The sequence below is a fragment of the Oryzias melastigma genome, linkage group LG13, assembly GCF_002922805.2.
Source record: "Oryzias melastigma strain HK-1 linkage group LG13, ASM292280v2, whole genome shotgun sequence".
In the NCBI taxonomy this organism is placed as follows: Eukaryota; Metazoa; Chordata; class Actinopteri; order Beloniformes; family Adrianichthyidae; genus Oryzias; species Oryzias melastigma.
In genome coordinates this window covers 12,850,184-12,862,674 of record NC_050524.1, presented here as the reverse complement: position 1 = coordinate 12,862,674, position 12,491 = coordinate 12,850,184, and the positions used below count along the sequence as shown (strand labels likewise).

Genomic DNA, 12,491 nt, shown 5'->3' with positions numbered 1-12,491 from the left:
CAAAAAGCCCAGAAATCACGCCAGAGTGGCTGACGTGAATGTGTGTTTATGTCAGTGTTTAAGAAGCACGGGAAGCTGGTCACCTTCCTAAGGTCGTTCATGAAGTCTCGGCCGCCGCCACAGAAGCTCCGGCAACGCGGCATCCTGCGAGAACGAGTGTTTGGGTGTGACCTCGGGGAGCATCTCCACAACTCCGAACATGAAGGTAAAATGTTTGAAGCTTAAACTTCGTTTTTATCATCACCCCACTGTGTTAACTTTTGAACAATGAAAGTTTATTCTTAAAAATTCAGGAAAGTTGTGTTTAGATCTTTGTCATAGAATAATGGAGGTTTGCAAAAAGTTTGTTTTCACTGAAAAGTTCACCTCATGTAGCATTTATCTATGCTATCTTATTTTTATGTCATTTAATTTTCTGTAAAAACTTCAAAATTAGTTGATTTTATGTATTTTGAAATCAATTTAAATGATTTATTCAGCATTTATGGGTTAAAGAGTGTCAGACTTCCTGTCAGTGATATGAAATAAATGTATTATTAGCTCATTAAGTTTGACTATTTATTTTGCTAACTATAAATTCCCTATAATGGAATTATAGTTATATTTGAGGTTTTCACTTTTTTCATGGTGTTTCTGATTTTTTTGCTGAATTGACTGGCGGCATTCAGAGTCACAGATTTTCTTCTTAGTTTATTTTAAAAGGATATTCTGGTTGACCTAAAACACCTTACTTAAAGTCCCGCTCCAATCATCTTTTAAGATATTTTAAAAGTCATCTTTTAATTACAATGATGTCGTTTGTAGCTCAAATCGTTGTTTTCTAGGACATAGTTTCTGCAGAGCGGCAGGAGTTCATTAGAAATTTGCCTCTAAGTTGTGGGCAGGACTTGTTGGTGCGGAGTAAGCCCACCCCCACTTCTCATCATCCATGTGTTGACATGCTCTCCTGCTAGCTTACAGCCACTCATAACCCCATCTAGCATTACCGGTGCAACAAAAAGAGCAATATTGGAACTGTCCAGCTGTACAGTCTTGAGACAGATATCAGATCAGACGAGGAAAACAAAGACGTACATGAATATAGTCTTCGAAAAGTGGAAAAGAGCGGAGCTTGTGGCCCGCTAACGGTATTTTTTTGCTAGCATTTTTTTTCATCTGCTCCTGATTCATGATTTGAATAAAGAAATACTCCTCTATAGAAATGTTAATCTGGATGGAATTGTTTGACAGTTGTTGATCAATTAAGGAACGATTGGACATACACAATGAATATTTCTGACTGACTGTAGACTCTGTGATCACAAATCATATCATTCATGGTAATTGTGTTCTTATTGTGTTTTTGTCTCTTCAGTCCCACAGGTGGTCAAGAGTTGTGCCGAGTTCATTGAGAAGAACGGAGTGGTGGATGGAATCTACAGACTCTCAGGGATTTCCTCCAACATTCAAAAACTGAGGTTTGAGCGTCTTTACCTGTAGCAATGCTGTCGATTAACCAACACTAGGTTTTATCTCAATATCTGGCAGAGTCTTGTTATGGTTATGGGCTTTTCCACAGTATAATCTGTTAAACAAGCTAAAAACCAACTTTAAATAGTTCTGCTTTTATTTTCTTAAGTGTTTGAGCTGCTCTTTCCTAATTTCACCACAAATAATTCAAGCTTTGATGAACTAAGCGAAAGACAATCTATTCAGATAAATGATAATCTTCTCTTTAACCTTCTCTTTATTTTATCATAAGGAATCCAACATTGTTGGTCTATGGCTTCATAAAGTTATAACTGTATTTTTATGGCTTGAGACGAGCAACAACATGATTTTTAAGGTCTGTCTCCCCTTTTTCAGACATGAATTTGACTCAGAGCAGATCCCAGACCTGAGCCGGGATGTGTTCAAGCAGGACATCCATTCAGTGGGCTCCCTGTGCAAGCTGTACTTCAGAGAGCTGCCCAACCCTCTGCTCACCTACCAGCTCTATGATAGATTTTCAGTAAGGACCATTTTTTTTAAATATATAAATAAAAAACATCTATATTTGAAAATATTTTCAAAATCAGAACACGTGGATATTTCCAGAAATAAATTTAACTAAAACAGGATCCTTTAAAAACATAGAGGAAGGAGTGTGTGGAGATGTTAAGGCTACTCCGTCTGCTCTGACTCTTAAGTATCTCAAGGATGTGAGCTGGGTTTGTTCTCTGCTGCTTCACAGGAAGCTGTGTCTGCCGCCACGGATGAGGAGAGACTGGTCAAAATCCACAATGTCATCCAGCAGCTGCCTCCTCCACATTACAGGTCAGCTGCACGGCTCACTACTGCTCCCTGCTGGCCTGAAGTTTAAACTGCACAGGAAGAAGCAAACCGAAGCGCCTTTACGTAAATCTGTAGTTAAATTGCTCATTTTTAGCCTTTTTTCAAATCCATTAAAACAGCTTTTTGATTCTTAATGATCTGCATAGAAAAAGTAATTCCTCTGCACTAAATCCAACATTGCGCCCCCTGCTGGTAGCAGGAGAAACAACACTTTCTGAATGACCTACATGAGCCTCCATAACTTGGCAGAGGAAATGACTGCTTGCCTGATTGTAAATTTCCAGGACACTAGAATTCCTCATGAGGCACCTCTCCCGCCTGGCTACCTTCAGCAGCACCACTAACATGCACACGAAAAACCTGGCCATCGTTTGGGCGCCCAACCTGCTCAGGTAACCGTCACTCCCACGCCACTGCCTGAAGTGGGGCATGTCTCAGCAGCCCAAAGTAGCAAAATAGGTCATGATGTGTTCTGTTTTAGGTCCAGACAGATCGAGTCAGCCTGTTTTAGCGGCACGGCGGCGTTCATGGAAGTGCGCATCCAGTCGGTGGTGGTGGAGTTCATCCTCAACAACACGGAGACTCTTTTCAGCCCCAAACTCAACACCATCATTAGAGAAAGCACTGGTAAGTTTCTAACATAAAAGAAATGAAATATTTGTATGAATTTATCTTAACTTGTACTAATTTCAGGTAAAAGCACCTTATCCAGACCAAAGTCCCTGATGGTTTGCTCCCCTTCCACCAAGCTGTTGTCTTTGGAGGAAGCCCAGGCTCGGACTCAAGCGCAGCTTGGTTCGCCGGCTACCACGCCCTGCCTCACCCACAGCGACTACATCGAGGTCGGGGAGGGGCCTGAAGCTCTCCTCGGCAAGTTCCACACAGTCATCGAGCTCCCAGTGGAGAGGTAGATAAATGAGCTGCCGCGCCTGTCCTCCATGTGTGTCTAATAGGAATCCTTCCTCTGCTCGGTCATCACTCCGCAGGGGCATGATTTGATATTTCACCTACATACTCTAAGGCTTTAGAGGGGAAATGATACGCCACACGGGAAAAAGGTTTAGGGATGCCTGATCTTCATCCTAACAGGGAGTTTGACAATATTGCACTCAAAACAGAGATGGATTATGTCTTTAAAGCCTCACTCCAGTCAAATTTTTTTCTTTTGTAAAATCGTTCCTAGAAGTTTATTAAATTATGACTGAGCAGATTCTAGCCAAAATCAAAAATATTCTGTCATTTCTTAAGACATATTTTATGTCCAACTGCAGTAGCTCATTAGAATTCCAATTCTGGGTTGTGAGCGGGACTGTTGGCTCGGAGCAACCCCGCTCCCCTTCTCCTCCCCATCGTTGGGAGCTCTTGTCTGCGTGCTCAAGCTTATAAGCTCAAGCTAGCATTAGCAATGCAAAAATAATGCCGAGCAATATGTATGCAAGGGAAAGAAGAGACTTTGGCACACCCAGTCAATAGTTGCATCATAAGCCCTAGGTTGTTCTAGCATCCGGGTTTCTGATCCAACGTGATTTAAATTAAAAATGCTCTGAAAGTTTTAACTGTGAATTCTTAATTTATATAGGTTCTCTATTATGAGAAAAATGCTACAAGAAAATGTTAAAAACACAAAAAAGAACATTTTCATTGGAGTGGGTCTTTAAAAGATGCTTTAAGGGTAACCAAACAGGGAAGTTGGAGGCTGACTCCACCCACAGTTAAAATTTGAAAATCCAGTCAGAGGGGTGGAGCTTGGGGGCTGGACTGTTATCATTACTGGAGCTGCAGATCATGATGTGAGACTTCTAAAACTTACATGGATTGACCAATCACAAAATTCAACTGTAATACCTAGATTCAACCTGTAGGGGGCAGCACACATACAGGTTTTGAATATATTTTCAAGAATTAAACTTTTTTTTTTTTATCAAGAATTTGTCAATGACAAACAGAAAGCCCAATTTAAAGAGGTAAACAGCCAAAAAAAAGTTGATTAAGGGTTTGGTTACCCTTTAAGTATTTATGAACATTGCAAAAACAAAACAAACAAACAAAAAAAAACACTTCATTACCACAATTTTCACAAAAACACAATTTAAAGACTCTCTTTTTAGTGTTTTTAACATGTTCTTGTGTCATTTTTTCATAATATAGGACATATATAAATAAAAATAAGCTTACATGACATTTCTGAGGATTTCCCTACTCAAATCGTTGTGAATCAGGAGCAGACTGAAAAAAAATATGTTGGAAAAAGCTTGTAGTTTTGACGTAGATACTACCACAAAAGCCACAAACAGATTTTGTAACCATCAATGACTTTAACACTTGCCAAGAGGTAATTTGGGCCACTCCTTGTGAAGAAAAAGCTTAGAATATCACAGGTTTGATGGGTAAACTCTCCAGATGCCATGTTCTTCTACTGATGTTCAAGATGGTTTAGATCAAAGAGGCTACTTCAGAATAGCCTAATGTTCAGATGATAGGCAGATTTATTGAGAGCGTCTTTGAGACATTATCCGGTCCACACTTTCAAACACTATTCAGCACATCTGGCACCAGAATAGTGTGCTGTCATACCTTTCCTTACTGACTTAAGCTGTGGACCTAACAATGACTTCATCTGTTTTCAATGAAATTAACATATTTTTTAAAATGTACAAATTTATTTTCTTACAACCCACTTCTGAATAGCTAATAATCATTGTTGATAATATATGCCTTTAAACTAATAACATACAAAGGGCAATCAAAGAAGATCAAACTTTTTGATCGTATATGGAATCTGTGCAAATAAGGTGGAGCACACAAGGCCTTTTGAGTTGGTGAAAGGTCAACAGGGACGCAAAAAAAAGTTAGGAGCGCCTCAGCCATACCCCAAACTTTTTAAAATTAAATCAGTGCTAACTAGATAATTTAAGGGCTACTATCATGTTATTTTTCTTTAGCCAGAGAGGCACTATAGAGGGTAAAAGAGCCACATGTGGAGCCTTAGGTTGCAGACCCTGACTTTGACCTTAAAGTTAACCTATGATGTCTTTTTAAGTTGATCAGGGCTTATGTTGAAAATAAATATATTTATTCTCTTTTTTTCCCCTAGTGGCTATACCTAAAGTTGTTGTTGTTAGGCAGATTTAAGGAGACTTGTGATGCTAAACAAGTTAGCTTTATATGTCTCTATGATGGATTTATTTTTTGTTTAAACTTTTGTTTGGAAAGCACCAATATCATTTTATTTTTCAGTCCTGATTTGTTAATTTTCTTTTTTTTTAAATATTTTACTGAACATTATTTTAAATGTACTTAATTGTGGGATTTTCTAACATGTATACTAACATATATATCTTCTGTGTGTAATTTGAAATCTGTGCTAATAATAACTATATTAATATTTCGGAAAAGCTTTTCATGGACTTCATGATTCACAGGTGAAATGTAAAAAAAATCAAAGGTTCCCACACTCTAATGTTTTAGATATTATCTTCCTCCTTAGTGGAGCAATTTATTTTAATAAGAAGGACAAGTTAAAGTGTTAAATGGGATTTGTTCCTGTCTTGCAGCACTAAGCGGCTTCCTGCCAAGGCTAAGAAATCTCCTGTGGGGAACTGGCTCTCTTTTTTCCACCTGGGCAAGTCACACTCTGTGTCCAAGCGTAAACTGAAGCGACACCCCAGTGAACCAAATGAGATAAAAAGCATTGCACTGCCAGGTCAGCTCACTGCTTCTTCCAAAGCAGCCTGAAAACGTCATACTTCTTTGCTACTTTCAAGAACTATTTTTGTTATATATGCAATTTCATTCCTGCACATATTTACTGTATAGAACCTTTTGTATCATATTTAACCCGTTAGCACCGGAGCACTAGTGTTTTTGTTCTTTGATTTACTGTAGCTTTTCAATTTTCAGCTCGATCGACGAGTTTCTCCTTCAGAATCTGCTGGAGTTACGTTGACCATGTTAACGGTTGAAAAATTACAAAATGTTGAAGATTTTGTGGCCGGCAATGCCTCAGGTGTTAAAGGGTTAACACAGCATTTCTGAGACCTCCTTTCTCATTAGTGTGATCCAAACTCTCCTTAAAACCCTATCTGAGTCCATGTTTTCTGCCCTGTAGTTCATCATTATTCCACTAGGGGCTGTAGGGAGGCTTTTCCTACTCATTTCAAAATGGCGGCTTCCATGAAATCTCAAAAACACTTTTAGCGGAAAAAGTTTGGCTAATTTTTAAAACATTATGGTGAGAATAACTCATCTGTTGTAATTATTTTTTGTGAATGATTTATTTTTTATTGAAAGAATCCAAAATTTGCTAATAATAATTTGGTTACAATGTGTTAAAAGCGTGAGGATCAAATTTGAGACAGTGGGTAAATAAGATGTTTTTCCCGATCACTCGTCAATATTTTCACATTTTAAATTAAACATAGTTGTGAGCAAAAACTTACCAAATTACCCAACAATTCATTATACTATCTATATCTCATAAGTAATGATGCTAATTCTTTTTTGTAGATCTCATCAAAGGGTTTAAAAAGCATCTTAATTTTTTTTTTAATTGGGCTTACTGTCAATTGTTGTAGTAGGCTTGAGTTAATGTTTAAATGTAGCTTACAGACTATGAGTGATTCACTGTGAAAAATATCAATGTTTGCAGGCGGACGAGGACATGGCGGCACATTGCGCTCCACCAAAAGTGAAGAATCTCTCACTTCTTTACAAAATTTAGCAGGTAATTATTAAATGAGCTTTTTTTTTTTGCTGTTTATTTCTTAAACTGTTAGCCAAAAATAAAAATACATCTCACATTTTTCACCACAGGGGATCGCTCGAGTTATCGCCCTCTACGACCTCGTTCAACAAGTGGGGCCATTTCTCCAGTCAGCAGAGAAGATCTGCACAAGACCAGGAGTAAAGATGACATTGGAAGCCCTCAACTAAATGAAGAGCAGAGCGATGAAGATCTAGTCTGCACTCCAGGTGTTTCGCCTCCAAACATGGAAGACGATCTGGACCTTTTTCCACCAGCTGCAGGCATTTCTTCCTTAGACTTTGACCCCATGAGTTTTCAGTGCAGCCCTCAGTCGGTAACGCCTGCACTGCAACGCAACAGAGATGGGAGTAAATGGAGGAGAAATGCCGGCTGTTCCAACGAGTCTGAGCCTGTCTCCCCTCCAAACAACATCGGTAGCCCGCACTCACCAGATGTCAGCCCTGTTCTTGGTAAAGGTGGGAAGAAGATTACCTCTAAGCAGCTCTCTCCCAAATTGAAGAAAAAATCATTTAAAATACTGGCAGATGGTCAAACTACCTCTGCCTCTCTGCCCCCTGAGCCCAATTCCTCTCCCCAAGTAGATAAGACTAAGCCTCCAGTGGCAGATGGAAAAGAGTCCAGAGTGTCCTTTCAACGGCGCAGCCCGCACAGCTCTGCAAGTCAGATGTCAGCCATGACAGACATTGGTCAGTCTGCACAGAACCTGCCTGATCCAGGTCAGTACCTCTCCCCTTTAACATTTAGGTTATTTAAAGTGTAAAGCTAGTATATAAGTTCTAACTTTGTAGTTTCTTATGAAAGCTTTTGTGTCTTGTCCCATCATGTCTTACCATAGCTTTGTTTGTCCTGTCATACTGTAGCGTTGTTTGTCTTATCCCTCCCCAGGAACAGATAGACTTATGAGTTCAGTGTCTGTTCTTCCTCCTCATCCTCCCTTGACGAGTGCTGCACGCAAGTTGGCCTTGGCCCTGGCTGAATCTGCCCAGAAGGCCGCCAGTGGCCCCCAAAGAAAAAGCAACACCCCGCTGCATCTTAACCAGAGACAGGAGGTGCATCACCCACCAAGACCCTCGGTTCTGGACGTCAGAGGGTGTCCCCAGGAGTACTGCTTCTCTCGGAAGTCCCCCGTTTCCCTGTGGCAAAGGCCCTCGGAGACGGGCTGTGGCCCTGACCCTGCTCACTTACAGCGCTTGCAGCTGAACGTCAGTGACGGCCAAGAAAGCACATGTAATTTCACTCCTAACGTCAGTCCTCTTGGATCCGGGAGCTTCGACGAAGGCAGCACAGAGGGAAGGGAACACAGAGAGGGCAAAGAATCTGAAGATGTCGCACACGGTGAGCACATGTATCACAGTGTTGGGGTGTCAACACCCTGTCAGCCTTTCTGCCCAGCCCGGAGCCCAACAGCTTCTCCTATATACGCTAACACTGACTCCGTAGATGTTTTTAATTTCCGCGCTGTTCTAGCAGAGTCATCTATGCCAGCCTCCATCGAGGAAGTTTTCCCCCGACACTTACAAACTGCCTCTTCTTCTCATCTCTACTGCTCAGAAGGAGACAGAGTTCTGGACGTCTTGACCCATCGTGCCGAGGATGCCTACAGTAAGCACCGATCACATCGTCACTTGCCAAACTATTCAGGAATGATGCCTGAGATGCGCTGCCAACGGCCCAGTGCTTTGCCGCCACACCTCACTAGACCTAAAGGCTTGTACAGGCAATCCTCAGAGAGCCGGTATAGTACTTTCGGTCTCAGGCAACCGTTGTCACCTCAATACAGACGCTTACATAAAGATGAGCACCTTATCAGCGGCTGCCACAGACAGCGAGGGCAATGGCAAAGGCCAGAAGATAGAGTGATGGCGCACCCGGCCATCCGGAGGGCTCGCTCCTTTCACGCCCCCCACGTTAGCCACTACGATTTACCAGATACAGAGGTCCTGCGCTCTGATGCCATGTTTTATCTTGAGCAAGCCGCAAGTCACGACGCTCCTTATCAAAGGCTGATTCAGACCGGCCTTCACTCTGTGCGGCCACAGTTTGACAACACTGAGTTTTACTACAGACCCTGCACAGATGTGAATCCTTCAGAAGGCCAGTTTTGTTCTGGAGAGCCCTGTCTGCCAACAGGGGTCCATCATAGTCAGTCTTACACAATTCAATCCTCTAGAGGAGGACAGTCAGATTACTACAACTATTCTCCACACGGCGTTTCCCCAATGAACAGGGAGCTCATCATGGAGAGCAGGGACACTGTTGTGTATGAGGCTAGAGATGCAGAAAGCCTAGGAGTTGTATATCAGCCAATCAAGCATGAGAGTAAATCCCGACATAAAAACACATATCAAGTCGTTTCTTCCTTTGAGAGTCCTGTTTCTCCTGCTGACACGAGAAGCAGGGACATAGTGCACACAAGGAGCAAGTCAGATCCAGGAGATGCCAGCCTCCTTTCCAACAGTAAGCCAGACACTCTGAAGGAGGTAACTTCGCCCACAACCCCGCCCACGTCTAAGGTCGATCCTGAGGTCCAAGGGAGCACTCACCGCTCTGCTGTGGACTCCAGACTGCTGAGACAGATCAAACAGGGTTCCTCACAGCAGCAAGGGCTTCGCAAAGTCCCTTCACTTCCAGAAAAGGGTTTCCCCAACTTAAAGACCATGGAACCGAACGACAGAAGCCACAGGGGGGGTCAGGACCAGGATCTTTTAATGGTGCACAATAGTTCCTCTGTTATGAGACCCACTATCCTCAAGAGACCTAGGCGCTCCCAGAGCACTAGAGAACACCGTCACTACTATCACCACCACACCAAATCACCTCTGGATCCCGAGTATCGGGAATGCTGTTCCGCTCAGCCCAACAGAAGGACTCAAAGCACCAAGGTTAGGCCAACACAGTATGACCACATGGAGGGGTACTTTGCTGCACCTAGACACAAACCTACTAGATCCACTAAAGCAGGGGTAGGGTATTTACCTGGCCCGTCTTTACACGGGCGGAGACTGTTGTCAAACGTTCTGGGCCATGAGGCCTTTTATCGTGCTCCACTGAGATCAGAGGCAGGCGTCTACGAGTGATTCTCACCCCTACTTTGTATCTGTTTCCACAATGGGGGCCAAAGGAGGATTGCACTTTATCCCCATCCAGACCAACAGACTGTTGTCTTTGAAGTGTGATTGTTTTAACTTTAAGGAGCTGCTATCATAATGTGAAACAAAATGTTGATGAAGATCTCATTCATTAAGGTGACATTGACTTAAAGTTGAGATCTGGACTTATAGCCTTGTCTTCATGAAACGTTTTGCCACTCATCCAAGGAGTTTTACCAGTCTGAGTGAGGCTGGGTTCAAGCCCCACAGATACCTTCTAAGTCAACACATTCTCACTCTCAACTCTTCACATATTGACATTTGGCTGAAGACTCCTCCGTGTCCCTTTTTGACATTTCGGGTGTCCCAAACTTGTTTTTTGATGTGCTGGTTCCCATTAAATCACGGGTCCCCAGCCTCCAAGCCGCGAAACGGAATCAGTACCAGGATGCAGAGCAAACCAATACACTAACCCAGTGCTGGTACCTTAACCCGGTGCCAGTTCGCGTTCATTACTGTGTCTGGTGTTGTGTTTGGTGCTGGGTTAAGGTTAGGGTACCAATACCAGGTTAGGGTACCAGTACCGGCAGTGTCCCAAGGACCAGTCCACGTACGGTATTGCATCCAATACCGCGTACTGAGGGTTGTGGACCCTTGATTTTACAAACAGCCAGCACATCAAAAAACGACAAGTTGGGGACACCCAAAACGTCAAAAAGTGATGCGGAGGGGTCCTTAACCAAACGTCAGTATGTGATGAGTTGGGAGTGAAAATGTGCTGTCCAAGTGGGTTACTGTGAGGTTAACCTCTGCTAACCTCTGCGTTTTCGTTGATGAGGAAGAAATTTATCAAAAACTCAAATTGGAATTTAGTTTAGTAAAAGTTGGATCAGACTTGTTCAGAGATTATTGGGTCTTGGGCATGCAAAGACAAAAGGCTCTTAAAATACAGTTCACTTATATACCTTGCAAATTTAAAAAGTCTTCACTTTATATATAAACTTGTTATTCCCCACATTTCTACAATTGGATAGTGTCATTAAGGGCAGCAAAGAAGGGGAGACCAGGACAATGGACGATTAAGCTACTTAAATGTGGGGCAAAATGTTTCAAGAAGAGAACCCAATAAGTCCAGAGGCAACGGCTCAACTTCAAGACGGTGTGAAAGAAGGCTGCTGCTGGGACCACGCTGTCACTGGCAGAAAAAAATTTTGTGGTGGGAACAAACCACATGCAGAAAGTGTCGCTAATTTCAAAGTCTGGAAGTAACTGTAAGAAGCATGTTTGAGAAAAAGACTTCCGACATGTTTTATTTAATGTCTTAACTTCGTAAAAAAGGGATGACAAGGTATTAACTGGTTTCATTAAAGTTGTTTAGAGCTATATATTAAAAAAAACATTCATTTTAAATGTATTATATTTGTATAAAAACACAGCTAACATGTGGCTAACGTACTGTACATTTTGTTTTATATTCTAGTCTGCTCAGACTTCAAGAAGCACTTTTGAAGATAACTGTGTTTAAACACATTGTCTTAATGTGATGTACATGGAGACTCTTGATATACATATATATTTTTTCTGTAAGACAAAAAAAAAGCAGCTTGCTTGAATTCATTGTTTAAGGCAAAAAAAATTGCACTTTTGCTGGGTAAAATTAAGGGTAAATGATAACTTTCTAGGTTTTCATGTTTTTTTTTTTTTTTTTTGCATATTGTATCTTGCAGCCTTTGAAACAAAACGTATGATCTTTGTGAGTCAAAGCTGCCATGGCAAAATATGCTCGACTTAAATGCAACTCAGCTCATGCAGTCAGGTGGAAAAAACGTATTTTGTATTGCATTGTGTTTTTTTTGTCACAGGAAGTAAAATCCCATCCTCTTTATGGAGAACTTTTAACAATGTGCCGTTTTTAATTGATTATGACCTTTTACTCATCAAATGTGCTATTTCAAATCAAAACATATAGATACTTCAAGTCTGTTATGTTTAAATAATTACTTATTTTAGTGTAAATGAATCAAAAAATAAAGATATATTATCAGTTATTTATCTTCTCTTTTGATATTTGATATATCTTTAAAGTTTTATCTTGAATGGCCTCCTGACGTGACCCTCTGCATTTACCAGGCTTGGGACCGGCACAGGCGGGACAATGGTTTGTTCCTTGTTGAGGCTTTATTTATATATATTTTTTTATTTGTATGTGCGTTTGTCTATTCTTTCGTTGTTTTGTCTTTTATTATTATTATTCTGGTGGGTATATTTTTATTTCTTTAGTCATTTGTAGTTTTTTTTTTGGGGGGGGGTCACTTAGGGGGGGA

At 41.3% G+C, this 12,491-nt stretch overlaps 1 protein-coding gene across 2 annotated transcripts in view; it reads left to right on the top strand.

The window, feature by feature from the left end:
* The window catches only part of arhgap32a (Rho GTPase activating protein 32a), a 31,116-nt gene extending 18,901 nt beyond the window's left edge, over positions 1-12,215 (top strand). Inside the window, exons 12-22 of one of the 2 annotated variants that reach the window (XM_024276948.2) lie at positions 56-205; positions 1,355-1,457; positions 1,846-1,990; positions 2,213-2,295; positions 2,598-2,705; positions 2,795-2,940; positions 3,007-3,220; positions 5,868-6,016; positions 6,962-7,036; positions 7,126-7,794; positions 7,964-12,215. In XM_024276948.2, coding sequence (XP_024132716.2) covers positions 56-205; positions 1,355-1,457; positions 1,846-1,990; positions 2,213-2,295; positions 2,598-2,705; positions 2,795-2,940; positions 3,007-3,220; positions 5,868-6,016; positions 6,962-7,036; positions 7,126-7,794; positions 7,964-10,155 — 4,034 coding nt within the window. In that variant the 3' untranslated portion in view covers positions 10,156-12,215. Of the gene's footprint in view, positions 1-55; positions 206-1,354; positions 1,458-1,845; positions 1,991-2,212; positions 2,296-2,597; positions 2,706-2,794; positions 2,941-3,006; positions 3,221-5,867; positions 6,017-6,961; positions 7,037-7,125; positions 7,795-7,913 lie in introns of both variants that reach the window. The other variant, XM_024276949.2, reaches the window with a different exon arrangement.
* The last annotated feature ends 276 nt before the right edge of the window (positions 12,216-12,491 follow it).